Source organism: Mesoplodon densirostris, chromosome 19 (assembly GCF_025265405.1).
Source record: "Mesoplodon densirostris isolate mMesDen1 chromosome 19, mMesDen1 primary haplotype, whole genome shotgun sequence".
NCBI classification, from domain to species: Eukaryota; Metazoa; Chordata; class Mammalia; order Artiodactyla; family Ziphiidae; genus Mesoplodon; species Mesoplodon densirostris.
In genome coordinates, this window is record NC_082679.1 from 53,485,202 (window position 1) to 53,509,496 (window position 24,295).

The window sequence follows — 24,295 nt, forward strand, 5'->3', positions numbered from 1 at the left end:
GGTGACTGTGCGACTATCTGGGGCCCAACCACTCACGTCCACTCTTCCACCCACTCCAACACGGAAGCTGCAGGGAACACACAGGTGAGCCAGACAAAAACTGAGCCTTAGAGACGTCTATGCTTTCAACAGAAAAACAAACACACTTAGAGCTCAAGCATTTGCCATGAAAGCAGGAAATGGCAGAGCACCAGAGGCAGGAGGGCCAAGGCTGAAGCTCTGCACTATCAGGTGTTACGGGACTATTGTCGAAAACAGGGGACAGGGGCTTCCCTGGGGGGGCAGTGGTTGAGAGACCGCCTGCCGATGCAGGGGACACGGGTTCGTGCCCCGGTCCGGGAAGATCCCACATGCCGCAGAGCGGCTGGGCCCGTGAGCCATGGCCACTGAGCTTGTGCGTCTGGAGCCTGTGCTCCACAACGGGAGAGGCCACAACAGTGAGAGGCCCGCGTACCACAAAAACAAAAAACAGGTGACAGGAGGGGCTCCCCTGGTGGTCCACTGGAGGGGGCACGGGTTCATTCCTTGGTTGGGGAACTAAGATCCCGCATGTCACACAGCACGGACAAAAAAAAACAACAACAAAAACAAAAAGGTGAGAGGAGCCACTCCAGAGAACAGTTTGGCAGTTTCTTAAAAAGTTAAACACACACCCACCGTGTGACCCAGCAATCCCATTCTTATATGTTGGTCCTAGAAAACTGAAAAGTTCTGTTCACAGAAAAAAATCAATACACGAATGTTTACAGCAGCTCTATTCACAATGACCAAAAACTGGAAACAGCCCAAATGTCCTTCCACAGGTCAAGAGATAATAAATTGTAGTATATCCATATAGTGGATTACTACTCAGCAATAAAAAGTTTATGAACTACTGATTCTTAAAATGACTTGGGGGAATCTTAAAGGCATTATGCTGAGTGAAAGAAACCAACCTCAAAAAGTTACATTCTGCATGATTCCATTTAAATGACATTCTCATAAAGACAAAACTACGGTGATGGAAAACAGATCAGTGGTTGCCAGAAGTTAGGGGCTGGGGAGGGTGGAACTATATAGGTATAGCATGAGGCAATTCTTGTTTCTTCTGACAATTCTTTTTTGCCGAATTCAAGTCCCATATTCAACGTAATAAAATTGTTAAGATGTCATTTCCATCTAAACTGCTTTTGGGTTTCCCAGACGGCCACGGGGTAAACTATGACTTGCTCCCTCAACTTATAAAAGAAGGAAAACTAGAAATAATTAGGTATGCTTGGCATTCTCCATATTTTCAATTAGCCCAACACTTTGTAAATGCTTTCCTGTTACCAGGTCCACCCTATGCGAAAAACTAGCAAATAAAAGAGAAGTTCAACCTCCCTGGGTTGATTATATACAAGCCAAATATTATTACTCTGAATGCACTTCAGCAATAGTTTACTTTTCAGGTTGGACAAAAGTATATTCACGTTCATTTACAAAGACCGGCATAACTACTAATAAAATTAATCCTTTAAAAAAAAGATTTTGCTTCTAGATTTAAATATGCTCATCAATTGGTGACAGTTATGTCAGATAATTTATGGGATAAATAGAGGACCCTGGAAAAAGTCCTTACTGTTCATAAAAAGCTCTTATTCTCAAGGCCATCATTGATGGGGTCTCATGAAATGATTATGTTATAGCTGAATGGAGGACTTCGGTCTGTTTCAATGTGATAAAGTTGGTTATTATAATAAGTTAACCAGAGCCATGCTGCCTCCTATCCATAGGTAACTTCTGCTTTCCTCTTACCATTGCAAAAGGCCTCTGCTCCAAGCTAGGGATCAAAAAGAAATTTTTCTCAAGAAATGTCAGAAGAGCCTCGGTCAAGAACCAGGTTCCTGACTGCTGACATCACAGGGAACAGCCTCTGGGTACAGGTTTCTCAATATGGCTCCCCTTATACCATGAACATGTCAGAATGGACAAAGAGGCTGGGTCTGGATTTCCAGGACTCAGTCTGGAAGATGGCAATTTTGTAAAATAGCCTGCTTACCCCAAGATAAGGAAAAAAACAATTGGTTATCCAAACTGACATGAACTAATTTCATTATAGTTCATGTTCTATTTTTAATGGCCATAGAAGAAAAATCCTTTTCTTTCTTCTTGATCTAGCTCTAACCCTCAATTCAACAGTTTTACAGTTTACAATCTACAAAGTGAAGTGAAACTCATTCAACGGTATCTTGTTCCAGCAGACCCCTTAGAATTCACAAAAGACAAATAGAATAAACATTATTGTTATAAATTATAAGCTAATAAATTATCAGATAAACTAAAGAAAATGATTATATAGGAAAAATGGCATGCATTGAGCCTTATCAACCAATTACTAAAAACAATGGTTGACTATTATAAGTGCCTCTAAATTGCTTCACTTTTTACAATTATGTTATTTGTATATGTTCAATAAAAACTGTCTTCCTACCAGGATATAGTGGAATAAATCAAATACCATGCCAAAAATCTCATTTAATTCATAAGCTAAGCCCACTAGTAAGGAATAAGGACTGTGTTTCACATGTGGAAACTGGCCTGTTATCTGCTTTATTACCTATGGAATCCGAGTCTCAAGGGTAGTAAAGTTGTCAGTGAATATTGACAAACTTGGGGACCTCAAAGAAAGAGAAGGAGGTGAATCGGATGATTTCTGGTTCCTGAAGTTGGGAAACAAGCTTATGGGGTATGGGGACAAACACTTAAATCCAAAACAAACAAACAAACAGAAAAACCACTGTTGGCGCATAAGAATAAATTACAACCCTAGGGGATTTACAAACCTCCAGAGAGAAGTTAGATTTTAAGCCTGAGTGTACGATTCTAGCTTTGCTAACCATACCAAAAAGACGTACATGCCCGTGTAAATAAAACAAAGCATTAAATTGCTGAAGCTGAATCCTAAAGTTGCTAAGCAAATTTCTGTGGTCAAATCTCTGTCCTTCCAGGCAGAGACCTGATCATATGCAGGAACTGTGGGGCACGGCTAACTCTGTGCCCTGCATCCTTTTGAACAAGGGTGCATATCACATCCCACAGTCAGAGAGGATAAACAAACAAGAAACACTGAGAGAAACCAAAAATAATAGGGTCACCAACATACATAAATCCTTGAGCGTCTCCTGTAAGTCAGAGAATCTCTAATAAAACAACTCCATCTCTACTTGTGAAATGCTGATGATCGAAGGCGTCCTAACTTGTGCAGATGTGATAATCACGTGAGAAAATTGCTCTTTTTCCACCCCAGACTAATGGTAAACTTGGTAACTTTAATGACCATGTGGGCTTTTCTCCTTTATTTGTTTATCTGTTGTGTTTTTATTTTGATGAGCCAGTCCTGAAATGGGGCTTCCTGACAACTTCTTGCCAAGTCAACTTCTTTTCCTTTCTAGATGTTTTTGTCTCCGACTTCCTTTCACAAAGGGAAAGAAGAAAAGCCTCTGAACAAATGCCAGGAGCCGTATCAGATACGTGCTACCACATCACTCCCGCTGGACCCCAAAACCAGGTGTCCTTGCCCAGCTCCCCAAAAAGCACATGCACCCCTGAAACACGTGCCATGCTAACGTACTGCAAATTTCCTTCTGAAGAAAGTGCTGACACACCCCTGATGCCTCCCAAACACGCTCCCCCAACTGCCCTGAGGGTGCCGCTCACCTTGACAGAGTTGTCTTGACTGGAGGTAGCAAGAATGTGCTCGCTGTCTGGGTGCCAGTCCAGGCCGTGGATTTTGGAGAGGTGGGCTGCGAGATACTCCACTGCTGTGCTGGGTTTCTGCAACAGGATCAGCAACGAGAGTTGTCACTTCAGAAGGAACTCAGAGTGTCCACCATATAACAGTCTGCTGGGTGCCGAGTGGGAATACAAAAATACTCCCAGAGGAATTCCCTGGCGGTCCAGTGGTTAGGGCTCCACGCTTCCACTGGAGGGGGGCACAGGTTTGATCCCTGGTCGGGACACTAAGATCCTGCATGCCGCACTGCGCAGCCAAAACAACAACAAAAATCTCCCAGAGACCATCTCTATTCTTAAGAAACTCTGCTTTGTTGGGTTTTTTTACGGTACGTGGGCCTCTCACTGTTGTGGCCTCTCCCGTTGCGGAGCACAGGCTCCGGACGCGCAGGCTCAGCAGCCATGGCTCACGGGCCCAGCCACTCCGCGGCATGTGGGATCTTCCCGGACCGGGGCACGAACCCGTGTCCCCTGCATCGGCAGGCGGATTCTCAACCACTGCGCCACCAGGGAAGCCCTCCGCTTTGTTTTGTTGAAAACAAACGACAGAAGACTTCTCCAGCTCTCCTTCACGCATGCTCTGAATACGGGCCTGTGAGCCTAATCTACTTCCGCTCTGGCTCCAGGTACGGCCTTAATGAAGGACACAAGGTAGTGGATGCTTTTCTCCTTTGGTACGTGGTCTGCAATTCCTGCTCCCCTTCCTCACAATCACCCACAAAGAGGGGCTCTGACATCTACACAGACCCAACCCCAATCCTGGGGGTAAAACCACTAATCTTTTTTTTTTCTAATTGAAGTATAGTTGATGTACACTATTATATGTTACAGGTGTACAATATAGTGATTCACAATTTTTAAAGGTTATACTCCATTTATAGTTATTATAAAATATTGGCTTTATTTCCCGTGTTGTACAATGTAACACAACATTGTTGCTTATTTTGTACATAATAGTTTGTCCCGCATAATCCCCTACCCCTAGAGTGCCCCTCCCCCCTTCCCTCTCCCACTGGTAACCACTAGTTTGTTCTCTATATCAGAAAACCACCAAGCTTAAAAAGATCAAGCCCTAAGACCTCAAAAAGAGAATGAACACACATCACAAAAGAAAACAATATATGATTAATAAGCATATATAAAACAAATTCAGAAGGAAACCTCAGAAATATATTCACACATTAAAACATTAAAAGATGGTTTTTAGCAATCAAGTTAGAAGATACTTGTAAATGATATTCAATGCAGTGAGGCTGCATTTGTCACTGGTGGTGTACATATAAAATAGTATAACCTGTTTGGGAAAAAAACTGGACAATTTTTATCAACAGACTTAAAATTCTTCCTTTCTTAAGGGAATATCCTAAATTCACAAAAAGCTTTAGGTACCAAAGATGTTCATCTTGGTGTTATTTGGAACACCTAGAAAACCAGAAACAACATGAATAATAAGTGGGGAATAATTAAATGTTAGAACCAATTATTGTACAGCTATCTGATACAATATGATGTAGCCACTAAAAGTTATACTTAGAAAGAGCTTATAACACAGGGGAAGTGCATTTGTTGTAATGTTAAATGAAAAAAGTATGCATAACTATGCATATGATATGATAAACCATGTTTTAAAAAAAAGCGTAAGAAAGGAAAACACCAAAATATTAGCATTTGTCTCTGGGGCAGGACTATGAATGATTTTTATTTTCTCTTTTATATTTTCAACAAAGAGCATGTATTACTTTCTGTAATCAGCACTGGTCTATGAGGTTAAGAGTGCAATCTCCAGAACCAGCCTCCCTGAATTTAAATCCTGGCAACAAACTGTGCCTCAGTTTACTCAGCTGTAGAATGGGGTAATAATATTACCTACTTTAAAGGTTAGTTATAAAGAGAAATGAATCAATACACATAAAGTTCTTAGAACAATGCCTGTGCATAATAAACACTTAGAAATATTAGTATTACTAGTCATTCATGAATTTGAGTGAAAATCCAACATTACCACTGATACTGCACTTTTTTAAGCCTGTGATGCTTGCTGCCAATAGTCCCGCTTTGATACTAGAAAGTGCCAGAGAAGTGAAATTACAACCAACAAGTTTTACAATCCATACGAACAGAAGTCCTAAGTATTAATAGCCAAGAAAAAGTTAAAGCTCTTTAAACAAAATAGATAAAAGGCTCGCTAAGGGAAGTCAGGGTTATGAGTAAACCAATCAGAAGGCTAGAAAGAAACAGTTCAGCAGTATATTTCTACAAGATAAGGAACACAGCTACTGTTTTGGAAAACAGGTCCTGACCGAGTTCATGGCTAAATACCCAATGTTTGTTTTGCCTATGGCTCTGCAAACAGTCTAAAGCAAATACACAAGTACTACAAACTAACCAAACATTTTAGTTAAACCATTTACTATATTTAAATGCTATACCAGTGACAAATATGAATAAAACCAATTGCCCATTGAAGAAATAAAGAGGGATGAAGAATGACTATTACCAGACTGGACTAAAGGGACAGAGATAAAACTAACATATAGAAGGTGCACCATCCATCCTTTCCTTATGAAATCACCTTGTCACCTAAGAGCCACCTAAAGCGAGGGCTTCGGCCGGCACACCGCTTTCCCAGCAGGTCTTGGCACCCAATCCAGCAGCCTCCCAGTCTCTGCTTCACTTCCCTCTCCTCTCCACCTGTATGACTTTATTCCCTGCTGGAAGGGGAAGGGAGCAGGGCAGCCGGAAGCAAGGCTGAGACTTTACAGTCAGCATCCCAGCTGGGACAGTTCCTGAACAAGTTCCAGGAAAACTAACAGTAGGTCCTCCCCACAAAGGCAGATTTCACAGAGCAGGAAGCAGAATTTACACCCCAGATCTTACAGAAGTCGACTACTCTCTGCATTCTTACCCAATCGTCTGGCAGTTAGTTATGGAAGAGGCCCTTTCCCTGCATCACTGTTCTCACTGATGCCAACATGTCAAACTTCCAGACTTGCCATTACAGTAGCAGCCCAGAACCCTGCAACTCCTTCATGCCTCTCAGGTCCATGGGCTAATGCAGGGAGAACGTACGCTCTGCAGGCTCATTTGAGGCTGACGGCACAGCTAGACTTCCAAGGGAAGATTTGAGCATACCAAGTATCCTGCCTCAGTGATTTAATTCTAGATGGTATATGTCCTAGAACAATGAGTTTTCACTTTGCAATCCGGGGCAGGAATAAGAAGCCAGCTGACCATTCTAGAATAGTGTCTGGTCCCCCAGGCTTGACCCCCTCAGGGACACACACACTATTATCATCTTTATTCTGAAGAAAAGGAAACTGAGGCTTGGAAAAGTTTGTGGCTCACCTGATATCATAATCAGGAGGCAGCAAAATGGGACACTAGCTTAGGTCAGGCCAAGTTCATATTCTTTTTTTTTTTTGGCCACAGCACGCAGCTTGCGGGATCTTAGTTCCCTGACCAGGGATTGAACCTGTGTCCCCTGCAGTGCAAGCTCAGAGTCCTAACTGCTGGACCACCAGGGAATTCCCCAAGTTCATTTTCTTAACCACTGATCATAATGTCTCACTCCCTTATCTTCCATCAACACCAGTTTGATCGGGAAGCAAATGTCATCTGGTACTAGGATCTTAACATGGCAATTAACCATGCTGCACAGGGTACCCTGGTCTCTCAAGACAAGTCCTGCTATTCACAACATCCTCTTCATATCCTCTCAGAGGGGAAAAAGATTACTTACCCGCTTGTCCCATATCCGTACATCCCCGTCATGACTGGTGGCAAGGCAATTAGCGTTTTTTTTATTCCATTTGACCTGTGAGGCACCCGCTGCAAAGAAAAATCAGGGGAGGAAAGCTGTTGCTCTCAACGCCTTCAGTACCAGAGCGGAGCTTATCCAGGGGAGCTGGATAATGAGTTCCGGATGAGTAAGAACAGAACTCTTCAAGCTTCTATGACTGCATCAGCTCCACCATTAAGGAGAAAATGAAGCCAAAGAATAAATGAATTAACACATGGGAACAGGATCAGAGTCACCTAATTGAGGAAATAATCTCACTAAGGAGAAAAAAAAAAACTTCAGGTTACCTCTGAGCAGAATCAGCAGGGAAATACAGTTTCTTACAGAGCAGCGGCTCAGCCCGGCTCTGTTGGCTGGTAACTGACACATCACACAACCTGGCCCTTCATCCTCTCCGACACTAAGCTCGCGCTCGCAATCAGAAGAGCCTCAGCTCAAAGCCTGCTCCTTCCCACACTGGTTTTTTTGGTTTCGTTTCTGGGGGAGGGAGAGTCTTGGAAAAACACAGCCTCCAGATGAGGCTCAGCTGAAGAATGAGCCCCAGTGTGACCCAATTCTGCCCTCAGAAAGTTATGTGCACCCACCCCCACTCTCACCTCCCCATCAGCGAGCGGTTACACGGGGCCCTGCGTGGAGACAGGGAAAGGCAACACTCCTGGCACCGTGTGAACTCAGTCCTCTGCCAGAACACAGAGGTAACAACAATGAGGACAGGAGAGCTACTTAAGAGAGGAGGCATCCTGGAAGATGCCAGAAGGGGCTGAGATAGGTGGAAAATTGGGACATAGCAGCACTTCCAGCTGACTCTTAAAATAATCACGTTGATTATGTTAAACCAGAATCACATGATGACTCTCCTGCCACCTCTTCTTGTTCTTTGCTCAGACAACACATGACATTTCTGCTTTGACACCCTCTCCCTTTGGGTGGGCGTTTATTCCTTGGGGACACCGCAGTGGATCCAGGACTTTGGAGAGCAACCTGACCCAAGAATCTGCAGAGTATGAGACGGAAAACAAGGACTTAGAGCCTAACAGGAAATAGAGTAAGGCCCAGACTTTATCCTTGTTTGATTTTGGTGAGGGTATTTGTTTGCTTATTTGTTTGCTTGTTGTGTTTTTTTTCCCTTGAGACACAGGGCACCTTAAGTCACCTAAGAACGAATGATGGAGACCCCTGAAGTTGGAGGACGGCAGTGTGTTACTTAGGAGACCCAGTTTCTTTGCGAGAAATGATATCAGCTAGAGAAGAAACTGCGTAAGAAAAGACTGCTCCAGTGACTTCCCTGGTGGCGCAGTGGTTAAGAATCCACCTGCCAATGCAGGGGACACGGGTTCAAGGCCCAGTCCGGGAAGATCCCACGTGCCACGGAACAACTGGGCCCGTGTGCCACAACTACTGAGCCTGCACTCTAGAGCCCGCGAGCCACAACTACTGAAGCCCGCATGCCTGGAAGCCACCGCAATGAGAAGCCTGCACACAGCAACGAAGAGTAGCCCCCGCTCACTGCAACTAGAGAAAGCCTGCGCGCAGCAACAAAGACCCAATGCAGCCAAAAATAAATTAAAAAAAAAAAAAAAAAAAAAAAGACTGCTCAATCTCCACGTGAGAGTTACCAAAGAATTCAACAACACAGGAAAAAAATTTTTCTCTACGTCTTTAATGTTGTGTCTAAATGCGATGATGGATGTTCACTCAATTTACTGTGGTCATCATTTCATCATGTATGTAAGTCAAATCATTATGCTGTACACAAACTTATACAGTGCCGTATGTCAATTATATCTCAATAAAACCGGAAGAAAAGGAAAAAGAAAAGAAAAACGAGTTCCAAGAAAATATGCCTTTCCCAGTAGGTGGTCCATCAGAACACGAAGCCTCCCCAAAAATTCTGGGAACCCCCTAATTCAACGTGCTTTACTAGGACTGTGACACCAGGGTCAAACGGAGACCTCCCAGACCGTAAGAGTTCTCAGACACAGAGGACGCTCTGGAGCACACACGGACATGCTTACTGCCTCCCTACCCCAAGGTATAAACAATGTGCTCACAGAGCGATGAGGACCACAGGCTCTGGGGAGCCGCAGCACCCGGGCTGCACCTCTCAGGGAACGAGAGCTCTGCCACCACTGAGACCTCACTGAGGTGCAAAAAAGAAAGAAGTCTCCCACCTCTGTTTTTTCAGAAAGACTCCCAAGAGAAAGCAATTAGAATTATCTTTCTTTTTAGAGGTCCTCTATAAGCCATCTAACTTAGAAACCTGCAAGTAGAAATAACAAAGTCAGGGATGGATGACAGGCATTCACAGACCATTAGTACTTTCTTTCAGCTCAGTGTCCTCTGCAACCACGTCTGTGGGCCATTCTATGCCTCAGATCATAAGTGCCTACAAGTGTGTGTGCACAGGTTGTGAGGGAGGCACCAGCGCAACTGTTAAGCACTCAGCACAGGAGACACAGGTGCCTGGGTTCCACATCCATGGAACAAACACTCCCAGAGCATCTCCACAGGACAGGTGCTTAGGCGGACCCTGGTCTGCAGCCCTGAACAAGGCAGACGTGGTCCCTAACCTCACAGAACCAACCAACCGCTTAATACAGTCATGATGTTTAATGACTTCAAATGATGAGGTGTCGGGGTGCAGGGGGATAAAAAGAAGAATCACGTGATCATTTTGGAGCAAACACCAAATGTGAATTCAAATGACGCAGGAAGATACAAAAAAGCAGGATTTAAGAGACAGATAATATGATCTGTTTTGACCAAGGATGCCAAAATAGAATACTGATGATTGGGCTTCATCATGGTGGGCAAGGTATACCAGTTCTATGCCCAAGTTCAACTCTTAGGAAGTGGTGGGAGTACTCTGTAACAGCCCCAATGCAGAATTGCAAAAGTAGTCAAATTCCAACAGAGTGATGAAAACAGGTAGCTCAGAAAGTAATTTCAAAGTTTCAGTAGGCCCCGTATGCCCATAAATGATACCACGGGGACACAATCAGTATAATCTGGACTGTGCGGGAACGGCAGTTTCTTCAGTAAAGAAACTTGCAGGGAAGGAAAAACAAAGCAAAAGAGGGAAGGGAGGAGAAACCTACCAGCTGAAAGAGATGAGAAATATATCAACCACTTATAAATACTGACTTTATTTGGATTCTGATTCAAATAATTTGTAAAAAGAGAACAAAAAAACAAAACAACTACTGAGACTACTGGGGAAATCTGAATATTGCTTAAATATTTGACGACATTAAAGAACTACTGTTAATATTTTTAGGTATGCTAATGGTATTGTGGTTACGTTTTTTTAAAAAGGATTCTTCTCTTATTAAAAATACTTACTGAAATATTTGTTGATGAAATGATATGACACCTGGGATTTGCTTCAAGATAATCCCAAAGGGGATAGGGGTAGGGGTGGGTGCGCTAGTGGGTGAAAGAGGAAAGAAGATTGTCTGGTCGCCGACAATGCTCAAGCTGGATGACGAACACAAGGCGATTCATCCTCTTCTAGTTTTATACACTTTTGCAAGTTTCCACAAGAAAAAGTTTAAAAACAAACCAATGTGGCTCCTGCCCCTGAATTCTGAAATAAGTTCCTGACCACATTCTACAGTCCTGACTCTAACTTCTGAGAGGAGCGGGAGCAGGGCCCTGTGATGTGGACCTTACAGGTCCACACGACCGTGGACAGAGCCCGGGGCATGGGGGACGGAGGGTCAGTGGGAGCGAAGCAGTGGAAGGAAGGGAATGCAGGCCGCCGGGGGTGGCGGGGGGCGTCCACTCACCTACAGCAGACAGCGCAACGGTCGGCTTCCGTGTATCTCTGAAACATAAGAGTCACAAGTCAAATGCCCGTTCACCTGCCCCCATCCACCTGGTGCCTTTCTCCCGCTGCTCGCATTTCTTCACTTTCCTTTCAGTGGGTTCTTGGACTTCAGTGGGAATGTGAGGGCCTTAAAAAGTAGTGTAAAGAGAAGCCTGTCTCTCTCCAGGGAGATGAACTTTCTCAGCCTCTTCAGCTGAGAGGCTAAGTCTGAATTTCCAATTATACAGTTGTATCCACAGAGAACAAGTTACACGACCTGGCGTGGCCTGGGTGACTCTGATGCGGGGGTGGAGGGAGCCAAAGGAACCCCTTCCTGGTGTCATTTCTCCTGTGGAACAACGGGACAGTCGTGGAGGCGTAATTCTGCAAGAACCAACAGCATTGCCAAGGTGGACTGGAAAACTACTCTGGATGTTCCCAACAGCCAAGAGGTAGAAGCAACCTAAGGGTCCACGACTGATGAACAGATAAATACCCTATTGTCTTTACATACAATGGATTGTGATTAGACCTTAAAAAGGAAAGCAATTCTGTCACGTGCTACAACATGGATGCCCCCTGAGGACATTATACTAAGTGACGTAAGTCAGTCACAAAAGGACAAACACTGTATGATTCCACTTACACGTGGTACCTAGAGTCGTCAAATTCATAGAGACAGAAAGTAGAGTGGTGGCTGCAGGGACTGAAAGGAGGGGGAAACGGGGAGTTGGTTAACGGGTACAGATTTTCAGTTCTGCAGGATGAAAAAGTTCTGGAGCTTTGTTGCACAACAATGTGAATATACTTAACACTACTGAACCGCACACTTAAAAATGATTAAGATGGTAAATTTTGCTTTGTGGCTTTTACCACGATTTTATTTTTTTTTTAAACTACTCCTGGATACAATGGGAGACTCAACCGTTCACCACGAATGGTCAAAATGACAGAACTGGGCAGCCCCCTAGGGCTAGGAGGGCCAGACAAGGCAAATCTGCAGCCCTGGCTTACTGTTCAGAAGACCTGAGAAGGCAAGTCAGTTCAAGTGTCTTTCAGTCTTTAAATTATGAAAACAACTGTTTCATGTAAATGAGGGACCCTTGCCCCAGAGCTCCCAGGAGGCTGTTTGCTCGTTAAGAGCCCCTCTCTTCCACTTCCCCTGGATTTTCTGCTCCTTCTCCCTCCTCTGGCGCTGCCCTTAGACCTGTCACCTTGGAAGCGCTAACCTGCATGGGATGCAGGTGAAGTCAGCTGTGCACATCCTTACTCCCTGAGGATCCCTTTCCCTGGTCTGTCTGGCCAGTCAAACCTCAATCCCTGGCTTGTCCTCTGCCCACAGTTTACCTTTCAGTGTAAAGCATCACAGAGTCACTGCCATTTGGGAGCAGAGTGGCCTGGCTGGGGAGAGGGTGTCCTGTCCTGGGGACTCCACAGGCCACAGGCCCTCTAGTTAACGGTTACGGGGAAAGGAATCTGCTTGACAAAGAGAAACGGGAATGGATGTTTATTAATTACTTAGGACGCGCCAGGCCCTGGGCTGGGCGCTCCTCCGCTCTTCGCTCCTCGGAGAGTTGCTCTACGAGGTGGCTCTCAGCCCCCTTTCCAGAGGGGAAGTGAAGCGTCACCAAGAGCAAAGCAGCTGTCCTGGAGCACTGCTCGCTGCAGCACGTGTGTGTCTGTACACATCAGAATGCCCCCACCGTCCCCTGCCACTTCAGGAAACTCCAGCCTGACTTCCAAATGCCAGAATCTGTGGTTCTCTGACAACGGGATTTCCCTGGCTGCTGAAGCCCGTTTTGCAAACCTCTGTGATGGGCCTGAAGTGCCAGGGAGCTGAGGCCCCCGGGGACAGCCTTCAACCAATGACTGACAGTGGATGGCGCCCCCGCTTCCTCAGCCCTCGGAGGGGAACACCTCTGAGGAGGGAGTGGTACACCAGCCCCTAGCATTCCCAGTAAGACCAAGCTCCACCTGTTCACGGTGGTACCCAAGTAGATGAGGTGCCCTCTTTGTGTGGCCTTCCCGACCCTGTCTCTCTTCCCAACCCCACCAGCAGTTCTGTCCCCTCCTAAGCAATGTATCTGCAAGGTCTCCTCGTCTCAGGGTCTGTCTGCATCTAGGGAAAACCAGATTAAGATACCCGATCTCTAAAACAAAGGTCCCAGATCATCCCACAGCCAAGGGGTTATGCCTCTTAATGGTTCTTACTTGATATCCCAAATGTAGATGTAGGTGTCCACAGAGCTGGTGACCAGGAGATCTGGCTCAAACACTGCCCAGTCCAAGTCACTGGAAACACAAGGAATAAACAGGACAACAACGAAGAGAAAAAATTCAGAGTCCATTTCCAAAGCATTCGCAGATTTCATTTCTATTGGCTTCAGAAAGTCACTGTTAATGGGCCCCTGAACATGGTTAGGCTGGGAATCTCCAAAGTTCTTTGGGAAAGAAGACTTAACCAAGCTCTGAAGGAAACTTTCAGGTCCTTCCCTGGTTACCATCTGCTCCTCCAAACCAAAAGAAACAGAGCATTTCAATTTAAAACACATACACACACAAAAGCGCACATACATGCATGTGCGCAAACTAAGACAAAACAAAGAAAAAAAACCCACGTGATTGTTGACATCGTTTTTTAAATCACACTCAACCACAGGTACCTTGAGTAAACTCAACATCTTTAAAGCACTGGCAAACTGCCGTGTTGCCACACAGCTTTCAAGGAGGGCAAGCAGGCCTCTGGTCCTCCCCACCCACGTCCTCACTCCTTGAAAGGCACTTGCTACACAAACAGTTAACACAGGCCGGGGGTTCTGGCCTTTCCCATCACCTCCCACGTCAGCTTCACCACTCCCACACTTCCTGCTGCTACTTCTCACAAGAAGTTTTCCCCACCCAGAAACAGTGACCCAAGGAAAGGATGGATCCAGGAACATTCCAGAAGCCAGCTGGAAGGCCACGAGCAACTGGGCATGTGGGTAACAGACTATAATGCAGGAGCTCCACGTGGTGCCCCACTGTGGCTGGACAGAGAGCAAAGGGCTGGCCCCCAAGGTCTCTGTGCTCCAGGGCACTGCCGACCGTGAGCTGGGGGATTCTGTGGGCGTAAGTTCATCTCCCTCCTGCAGCAAACAGCTCTAACCCTTTATTCTGGACCAGGCTGTACCTAAGTGTCTCCTGGGATCGGGGTTAACAGCTACAGGGATGCTGGCTCCTAAACACCGGCTGTTCCTCGCTGCAAAGACCATCACTTCAGGACTGCTAAGGACGCAGCAGCCACCTGGGGCCAATGCAACACAGAGGGTCAAGCCTGGAGGGGGATGATGTCTTTGTTTCACTTCCCGAGGGACTGTGACAAAGTGAGACAGGCCAGGGAGCAGTGGAGGGCTGTGCCTACCTGATGACACGAGTGTGGCCTTGTAAGGTCGTGCCAATTTCCCCACTGCCGTCTTTCCACTTATACAGGTCGACCCGTTGGTTGCTCTGAAAAGAGACAAGGGGAAACCCATCTTGAACAGTTACAGCTGAACTAAGGCTACAGACACACTCGTGAGCACGTGAGCTATGGGTTATGGAGCCGCCCCCAACCATCAGAGGAATGACGTTCCTGCCCTAAGGGTCACACACCCATCTCCCCAGCTGCTGCCACACTCCATGTTCTCAGCTCACCCTTCCCACCATCAAATGCCTGGAGTCCACCTACCACACTTTGAAAAAACACATGCATGAGAAAGAAAACAGAATCACCACTAAAAGGGTGTCCTAGAAGGCAAAATTATAGAAGACTCCTTGAAATATGAAGTTCTTTAAGGGTTAAGCAGAAAGACACAGGGAAAATGGGCCGGAAGAAACCAAAATTACAATAAGGAAAAGGAAGAAAAACAAAGCTTCAATCAAACTACATTTCTCTTAAAGAAACAAGCCAGCAAATGCTCCCTAAATATCATGAGTTCATGAAACACACTGAAAATGGATAAAGATTACTAATAGACTAATTACTATTAGCAGGCTATTTAATAATTTCTGAATTAATATATATATATATATATATATGATGGATTTTCATTTTAGCTCAGAGACAGACAGTTGTATACAGCTCTGAGATTTTTATCCAGAAATGCCAGTTTCCAATTCTAAATAGGTAAGCTTCCTGTCAAAAGGTAAGGATTCAAAATAGCTTCCAATGGGAATAGGAGTGTAAAGAAAAGCCCCCCTAATCTTTTTTTTTTTTTGCGGTATATGGGCCTCTCACTGTTGTGGCCTCTCCCGTTGCGGAGTACAGGCTCCGGACGCGCAGGCTCAGCGGCCATGGCTCACGGGCCCAGCCGCTCCGCGGCACGTGGGATCTTCCCGGACCGGGGCACGAACCCATGTCCCCTGCAGCAGCAGGCGGACACTCAACCACTGCGCCACCAGGGAAGCCCCCCCCTTATCTTATAATAACATTCCTAGCCATTTCCAGGGTCTGCTAGTGCCAGTTTATGCACTAGGAACCTTAAGAAACCTGCCCTCTGCTCTTTCCCATCACACTGCACACTGGGTGTCATCACCCACATCATAGGTGTGGCAACTGAGGCTCCAAAAGTTGGATGGGTGCTCATGATAAAACAGTGAGTGTTGAAACTGGGACTTGACCTCAGATTTGCCTTACTCCAAAGCTCTTTCTCCTGAAAATGCTTGCCTTCCAACCAAGAGCAATGAAGGGAAAAAAAAAAAATCAGTAAATTGAACTTCATCAAAATTAAAACTTTTACATATCAAAAGACATTATCAAGAAAGTAAAGACAATCTACAGAATTGGAGAAAATATTTGCAACTAATGTCACTGATAAGGGTCTAGTATCAGGAATACATAAAGGACTCTTATAACTCAACAGCAAAAAGACAAACAACCCAATTCAAAAATCAGCAAAGGACTTGAATAAACATATCTCCAAAAAATGATATACAAATGGGCAGCCAGCACATGAAGGGACGTTCAACATCATTAGTCACTAGGGAAATGCAAATCAAAACCACAGTGAGATACCACTTTATACCCACTAAGATGGCTAGAATTTTTAAATTACAAAAACAAAAACAGGAAATAAATTTTGGTGAGGCTGGATTGTGCATTGCTATGCAATGCTGATGCACTGCTGATGGGACTGCAAAACGGTCTTGTGCATTGCAGAAAACAGTTTGATGGTTCCTCAAAAAGTAAAACACAGACTTACCACATAGCCTTTCAATCACTCCTAGGAATATACCCAAAAGAAGTGAAAATGAGTACCCAAAACAGTACATGTACAGGGCTTCCCTGGTGGCACAGTGGTTAAGAATCCACCTGCCAGCTCAGGGGACACAGGTGTGAGCCCTAGCCCGGGAAGATCCCACATGCTGCGGAACAACTAAGCCTGTGCGCCACAACTACTGAACCTGTGCTCTAGAGCTTGCGAGCCACAACTACTGAAGCCTGCGCACCTAGAGCCGGCGCTCTGCAAAAAGAGAAGCCACCACAATGAGAAGCCCGCACACTGCAACAAAGAGTAGCCCCTGCTCGCTGCAACTAGAGAAAGCCTGTGCACAGCAATGAAGACCCAATGCAGCCAAAATAAATTAAATAAATAAATAAATAAATTTCTTTTTTTAAAAAAAAGTACATGCACGTACATGTTCTTATCGGCACTATTTATAATAGCCAGCCCAAATGTCCATCAGTGGATGAACAGACAAAATGTGGTGTATCCCTATGATGGAATATTATTCAGCCATAAAAAAGGAGTAAAGTACTGATACATGCTCTGACGTGGATAAAGAAACCAGACACAAAAGGTCATGTATGGTATGACCGCATTTATATGAAATATCCAGAATAGCTAAATCCAGAGATGGAACACAGACTGGAGGTGGCCAGGGGCTGGGGGTGGGGGAATTACTGCTTAATGGTAAGGGGGTTTCCTTTAGAGTGATGGAAATGTTTGGGAACTAGATAAAGGTGGCAGTTACATAACACTGTGAATGTAGTAAATGATACTGAATTGTTCACTTTAAATGATTGTCTGAAAAAAATAAATACATAAGGCTCTTTCTTGCCACTCCCAAACACATGCAGTATTAATCCACTTGGGCCTAGTACTGAAGGGTCAGCCTAAATCTGTGGTTCCCAATCAGGGGAGACTTTGCTTCCCAGGGGACACCTGACAATGCCTAGAGATATTTTTGGCTGTCACGATGGGGGTGGGGGAGGATGCTACTGGCATCTAGTGAGGGAGGGGCCAGGGATGCTGCTAATTTCCTACAAAGCACAGGACAGCCCCCACCACGAAGAATGATCTGGCCTGACCTGTCTACAGTCCCAGGAATCAGGTCCACTTTAGTCATTGTCCCTGGTTAAAGGCAGACAGTCAGATTCTATTTTGGAAATGACGGGGAACAGCGGCTTTTTGTTCCTTCTAAAGCTGAGAGCAGTGTTCTTCTTCCTTTTGTGAGATGCTTTCCTCTCACAGACTGTCATTCCTGGTAAGAACAGACCCAGACAGCACTGCGAATGGTCATATTCCCTGGAGGATGAGAAGGGCTCCTTCAAATACTGCCCTCCCGGCCCAGAGCAAAAGGAGCCAGAGGTTTAGGTCTCTAATTGTCCTAGGAGAACAGAACACTGATAAAGAATCGGGCAAGGGATACCAGAGATGATCTAAGTCCAGATATTTTTTCAGTTGTGAACCCCTTGAAAAGCCTAATGAAACATATGTATCTTTTCCCTGGAAGAATTCACATATAAACAGGATTCAATCAAAAAAGAATCCCTTCCTTTGAGTGGAAGGGTGTATGGAATCTTCTGATCCCTCTGAAAGCAATGACTGTCGCCCCCAGACCAGCTCACCAGGTCCTTCCTTAGAACCTCTTTCAGTCACTGGCTAGTTACATTCATGCAGAAAACAGGTTCTTTCTTACCACACATAGACATAGAGGTATCTACCTGTTTCCCTTTCCAAATCTGGATTCAATTCTTAGAATTACCGATGGTACCCCAATTCTTTGCATGTACATTTAAATCTGTAATTGCCTCCATCTTCCTTTTCGAACCATGCAACCCCTCTTTGCCGCCTGAGAAATGACGATTATGTTCTCTTCTCTACGTAGAACACAGACCTACCAGCCTAGTTCTCACATTTAAAAGACTTTTCCGGGCTTCCCTGGTGGCGCAGTGGTTAAGAATCCACCTGCCAATGCAGGGGACATGGGTTTGAGCCCTGGTCCAGCAAGATCCCATATGCCACGGAGCAACTAAGCCCGTGCGCCACAACTACTGAGCCTGCTCTCTAGAGCTCGTAAGCCACAACTGCTGAGCCCATGCGCCACAACTACTGAAGCCCGCGCACCTACAGCCCATGCTCCGCAACAAGAGAAGCCACCACAATGAGAAGCCCGCGCACCGCAACAAAGAGTGGCTCCCGCTCGCCAAAACTAGAGAAAGCCCACGCGCAGCAATGAAGACCCAACACAGCCATAAATAAATAAATAAATTTATAAAAAAAATAAATAAAAGCCTTTTCCTGTACTCCTTGAATGAGCTCACCGAGGCTGCAAAATAGTGCGCGAAGCTGTCATGAGGATTCCACTGCACGGCTCCGATGTCCCACTTGCTCTGGCGTGAGATCTTTCGGTGACCTTCGAAGGGGGCATCTAGACTGACGATGTATAGGAATCGGCGGCTAGGAAAACAACAACAACATTATGAAAACAGAACAGCATTAGCACTAAGATAGAAAAGCACATTTGGAATAACATACGGTTCGCAAGCAGTGCTCAAAAAATCCCCAGATGTACATGACATTTATCCACTCTGAAAGGCATACAAGTGACAAGAGTAACTCGTGGCTGCTGGGCAAGCGGGAGCCATACTCCCTGTGAGATCTGTCTCTAGAGATGGTCCTCCCTCCCATATCCATGGAAGTCTGACCTCCTCCACCAGATTCAGCTCCACCCAGCCCTCTCCCAGGCTTTTCCAATCCCCCAGTTAGGATCATAGCTGCTTCCACACGACTCCCATGACACAGTTTGCATTTGGACTACAGTACAGCACTTATCTCTGTAGCAGAACTGCTAACGTAAAGGTTCCTGTCCCAAACCGACTGAGTGTTTGGGGTATGGACCATGTCTTGAATATCTTTGTATGTCCCTCATCACTAGGCACAGTGCTTTGCATGCAATAAACGTGTGTAAAATTAAACACCTCGCTTATCACTTAGCCAAATAATTTGAGAAAATCTCAAATTCCCGTGCAAGTTGACTACTTGGTGATGGGAACTAAATTAACACTATCAGAAGGGGAAACAATAACCAAAAAATAATAATAATGAAAATAATAATAAGTGCCAATAATGTTCAAGGTGCCAATCAATATAAAGGATCTGAAAACGGTGATGTCCTTTGTTCACCTATTTTCCTTCTGTTTTAAGAAAAAAATCCTTGGTATGTGTATCAACCTCTTCAGCAGCCATCAGCAGTTCTTTGTTGGGGAGCGCTCCAAGCCCCCGGGAGTCGGCAAGGACAGGTGGGCTCGATAATGAAGAAAAAGATTAACTGTCCCTGCTCAGAACAGACAGGAAGTGGAAATAAAAATGGCATGTAGAACTCTAGCAGAAACCCTAGGAGGGATGGATTAAGAGAGAAGGGAAGCACAGGTAAGACACAAATTAAGAGAATTTCTGGGGCTTCTGAGAAAGTTGGCATAGTACAAAGACCTAGAAACTCTGACCTCTTCCTAAGGAATCATCTGATCCTATGGCAGGCAGGCCGGCATTTCCCATTAGAATGAAAACAGGGCAAAGGCCAAGCACTATATATATGGCGTGTTTTTCAACAGGGGAAATCAGAGACAGTACAGGGCAAATGCAGAACAGCAGGAGGTGGGCACTTCAGGATAAACATGCCTGATTGGACATAACATGTTTGTCTTCATCCCCCACTGAAGACCCACTAGAATAAGAGTGAAAACATAAAAGGCGGAAACCCACAAAGAAAATGAGAGAGGAAACGGAAAGCCGACAGAAAAATGGTAACTGATCTAGAGGAAAGACAACCAGCACCCAAGTGCCTGCAGAGCGAGCTGGTTCACACTGTGGAATCCAGGCCCGCAGGAGCTGCAGAGGAAGAGAAACTACCTCAGAGGAGCCCTGGGCCTGGGACAAGAGGCACAGCAGGGGGTGAGCGAGAGCTGCTGTGCTCAAAACAGGGCAGGAAGTGGAGGGTGAGACCCTCAGGCCTCTTCCCCTGCTCAGAACTCACAACACATGGCTTTTAGTCTTCAGATGGTGACTAATGACAAGCGGATTCTTCTCAGGAGGAAGTGAGCAGCCCAAGAAAGAACGAAAGTGAACAAAACAACAACAACAACAAAGCCCTGGAGAGGATGACATCTGGGCACCCTCCAACAACAGGGCCTGGTTCCCACCTGATCTCCCTGCAGTGGGTGCCACCACTGCATACGTAAACAGAGATTCCACTCACTCTTTTTTTTTTTTTTTCTTTTTGCGGTATGTGGGCCTCTCACTGTTGTGGCCTCTCCCGTTGCGGAGCACAGGCTCCGGATGCGCAGGCCCAGCGGCCATGGCTCACGGGCCCAGCCGCTCCGCGGCATATGGGATCCTCCCAGACCGGGGCACGAACCCGCATCCCCTGCATCGGCAGGCGGACTCCCAACCACTTGCGCCACCAGGGAGGCCCCACTCACTCTTTAATATTCACAGAGAGCCCGTGAGCATCAGTCACAGCAGGAAACTTGAAAGACAGAGACCAACACAGCCAAAAGGAAAAAAAGGAAATGGGCAGCACAGAGGAAAGGAGAAAACCTAGAATTAATATTCTCAGAGACATGAAAGGAGACAATTTAAAGAACAGAGAACAAGAGCTCTTGGAAACTAGAGTTATAGTTGAAATTTTAAAACCTGACAGAAGGGTTGGAAGTTAAAGCTGAAGAAAACTCCCAGAATGCAAAACAGAAAGACAAAAAGACCAAAAGTTCAGAAGAGAATCCATACAGGATATCCAATGTACACTAAGAGGAGCTCCACAAAGAATGAGGAAAACTATCAAAGACGTAATGCAGGAAAATTTCTCCAAACTAAAAGACACAGATTTCCAGACTGAAAGGGCCCTGCCACGTGCTAAAAATTAGTCGTTATTTTAATTTGAATGGTGACCATATGGGTGTACATATTTGTAAATTTATTTGAGCTGTTCACTTAAGCATACACCTTACAACACATATTTTAAAGTTCAATATAAGAAAATGAAATGGTGAACTTCAAGATCATGTTGAAAAATAATATGGACGTATGCATGTCTAAGAACACATCAGAACAAGAACACTTGCATGATTTCCAGTTATATAATCCCGTTCTCTCCTAGAATGCTACAAATGACAATATCCATATCAGTCAATACTGAGAAATCTAACGTTTGAGATACAGTTATTCCAGGGCACCTGAAAGTATTTTATGGGTTGTTAATATGGCTACATAATGCCAAGTATATGTTATTTTTCTATTTGTTTAGATAAAACAGGTAATAATGTCAAAAAGGGGAGGAGGGTCCCCCTAAGTGCCCAGCACAATGAATGAAAAAAGACACATACCAAAGCGGTCACAGTGAAAATTTCACACACACAAGAGGTAAAGATAACACTAGGGACAAAGATAGGATTTCTCCAAAGAGAAAAAATAGGTCACATACAGAGTCCAGAATCAGAATGGCATAGGACCTCTTGACAATAACTCTGAGAAAAAGAACCCCAAATACTGATTTAACCCAACAATTGTTATATGACTACATTGGAAGGAAGGGGAAGGCCAGGTATATATACATAAGGGACTCACAACCGAAGTAAAAGTGCTAAATACTCATCATCTACTGTAAGAAGTCAATTTGAATATCTATGATGGATAAATCAAGATACAGCAGTGTATGTAGTATACCACTTGGAAAAATAGAGGCAATCCAAAATAAATAGCTGAAGAGTCTTAACTGGTTGCCTCTGGTGAGTGAGATCAGGGTGGGGAAAAAGGTGAGGTGGGGGGCTTCCCTGGTGGTGCAGTGATTGAGAATCCACCTGCCAATGCAGGGGACACGGGTTCGATCGCTGGCCCATTAAGACCCATACGCTGTGGAGCAACTAAGCCCGTGAGCCACAACTACTGAGCCTGCATGCTAGAGCCCATGCTGTGCAACAAGCGAAGCCACGACAATGAGAAGCCTGCACACCCCAAGGAAGAGTAGCCCCTGATTGCCTCAACTAGGGAAAGCCCATGCACGGCAACAAAGGCCCAACACAGCCAAAAATAAAAAAAACAAATAAATTAATTAATTAAAAAAAAAAAAGGTGAGGTGGGATTCTGCTGACTGACAATATAAGCCTTGTAATGTTACTTGACTTTTCAAACTATGTATAGGCATTTCCTTGATTTAAAAAAAAAAAAAGAGGTTTAAAAACTGACTAGGAAATTAATAACAAGTACCAAAAAACCACTGACTTGTACATTTAAATGGGTGAATTGGGGCTTCCCTGGTGGCACAGTGTCTGTGTCTGTCTGCCAATGCAGGGGACATGGGTTTGAGCCCTGGTCCGGGAAGATCCCACATGCCGCGGAGCAACTAAGCCTGTGCACCACAACTACTGAGCCTGCACTCTAGAGCCCGCGAGCCACAACTACTGAGCCCACGTGCCACAACTACTGAAGCCCGCACACCTAGAGCCCGTGCTCTGCAACAAGAGAAGCCACCACAGTGAGAAGCCCGTGCACCGCAATGAAGAGCAGCCCCTGCTCTCCACAACTAGACAAATCCCACTCACAGCAACGAAGACCCAATGCAGCCAAAAATAAATAAAATAAATAAAATTTTTTTAAAAAGGGGTGAATTGCATGGTATGTGAATTATATCTCGATAAAGCTATTTTTTAAAAAAGTGAGTTTGGCAGGGGCAGAAAAGAGACACATCAATTTTTCCTATCTACGCATTCAGGGTGACACAGGAAAATGGTATCGATAACTGTCTCTGGGGAGTGGAGTCAGAGGTAGGAGAGAAACTCACTTTCCATGGTATATCCTTTGGAATTAATGTTTGCTATGGTGTTATTTAAAAGTAATTTAAAACATGATTTCAAAATAAAATAATGAAGTTAATAGGAAACACTTCATTTTATGAATGGGTTCATAAACAACTAAGTTAATGAACATATAGCTAAATCTGAGAGGTAGTAATCTAGAGCAACATGAAAGGAAAGGGACTCTGACCATTAAATGTTATCATACTGGTACAATGTTAGGATGATTAGCAAATGCAGGGACCTTAATTGCCAGAATCTTAATTTTGAACCAGAAGACACTACAGAAATTATGTAGTTCAACTTCTTCATGATGAAATCGAATTGCTTCATGAGAAAACCGAAGTCCAGGGAGGCCAACTGAATAAATGTCCAGAGGCTCATTACCAATGGCCAAACTGTAACCCAGATCCTCTCCATCCTAGGAACTAACTACCTGTTAGACTGTACCAGACAGCATCCTTCTGAAGAGTCCATGCACTAAACAGAAAATGGCAATTTCAAGACTAAACTACCAGTCACTAACCTTTCAAAGGTATTTTATTGCTCACCTGTTAGGGCAGAGAAAAAAATAAACTGCAAATAATCCCCACAACTACCACTGAGGTCACCAGGACAGCAGAACTAAACCCTATGACCGTAATCCTTAAATAAAAAAGTATTTTCCAATTTCCCAGAAACCTCTTGATTTGCAATTTGTTCCCAGAAATCGTGGCAGACGAACTCTGTAAGCTCACTTACCCGGAAAGCACTGCATGCTGCCCCAGACAGTCCACAGACATTGCAGTTGCCTGTGAGAGAAAACACAGATTCAGTTCTGCCAGCAAAGCCAGCTCAGGTTAGA

The 24,295-nt window shown here is 44.8% G+C and overlaps 1 protein-coding gene across 4 annotated transcripts in view; it reads right to left on the bottom strand.

Annotated features, from left to right (window-relative positions):
• WDR59 (WD repeat domain 59) overlaps positions 1–24,295 on the bottom strand; it is a 107,935-nt gene that overhangs the window by 71,354 nt on the left and 12,286 nt on the right. For all 4 annotated transcript variants that reach the window (XM_060084564.1, XM_060084563.1, XM_060084562.1 and 1 more), the window contains exons 2-8: positions 24,193–24,242; positions 18,925–19,060; positions 14,761–14,846; positions 13,572–13,652; positions 11,341–11,378; positions 7,493–7,581; positions 3,679–3,795 (exon numbers count right to left, since the gene is read on the bottom strand). In XM_060084564.1, coding sequence (XP_059940547.1) covers positions 3,679–3,795; positions 7,493–7,581; positions 11,341–11,378; positions 13,572–13,652; positions 14,761–14,846; positions 18,925–19,060; positions 24,193–24,242 — 597 coding nt within the window. The remainder of the gene's footprint in view (positions 1–3,678; positions 3,796–7,492; positions 7,582–11,340; positions 11,379–13,571; positions 13,653–14,760; positions 14,847–18,924; positions 19,061–24,192; positions 24,243–24,295) is intronic.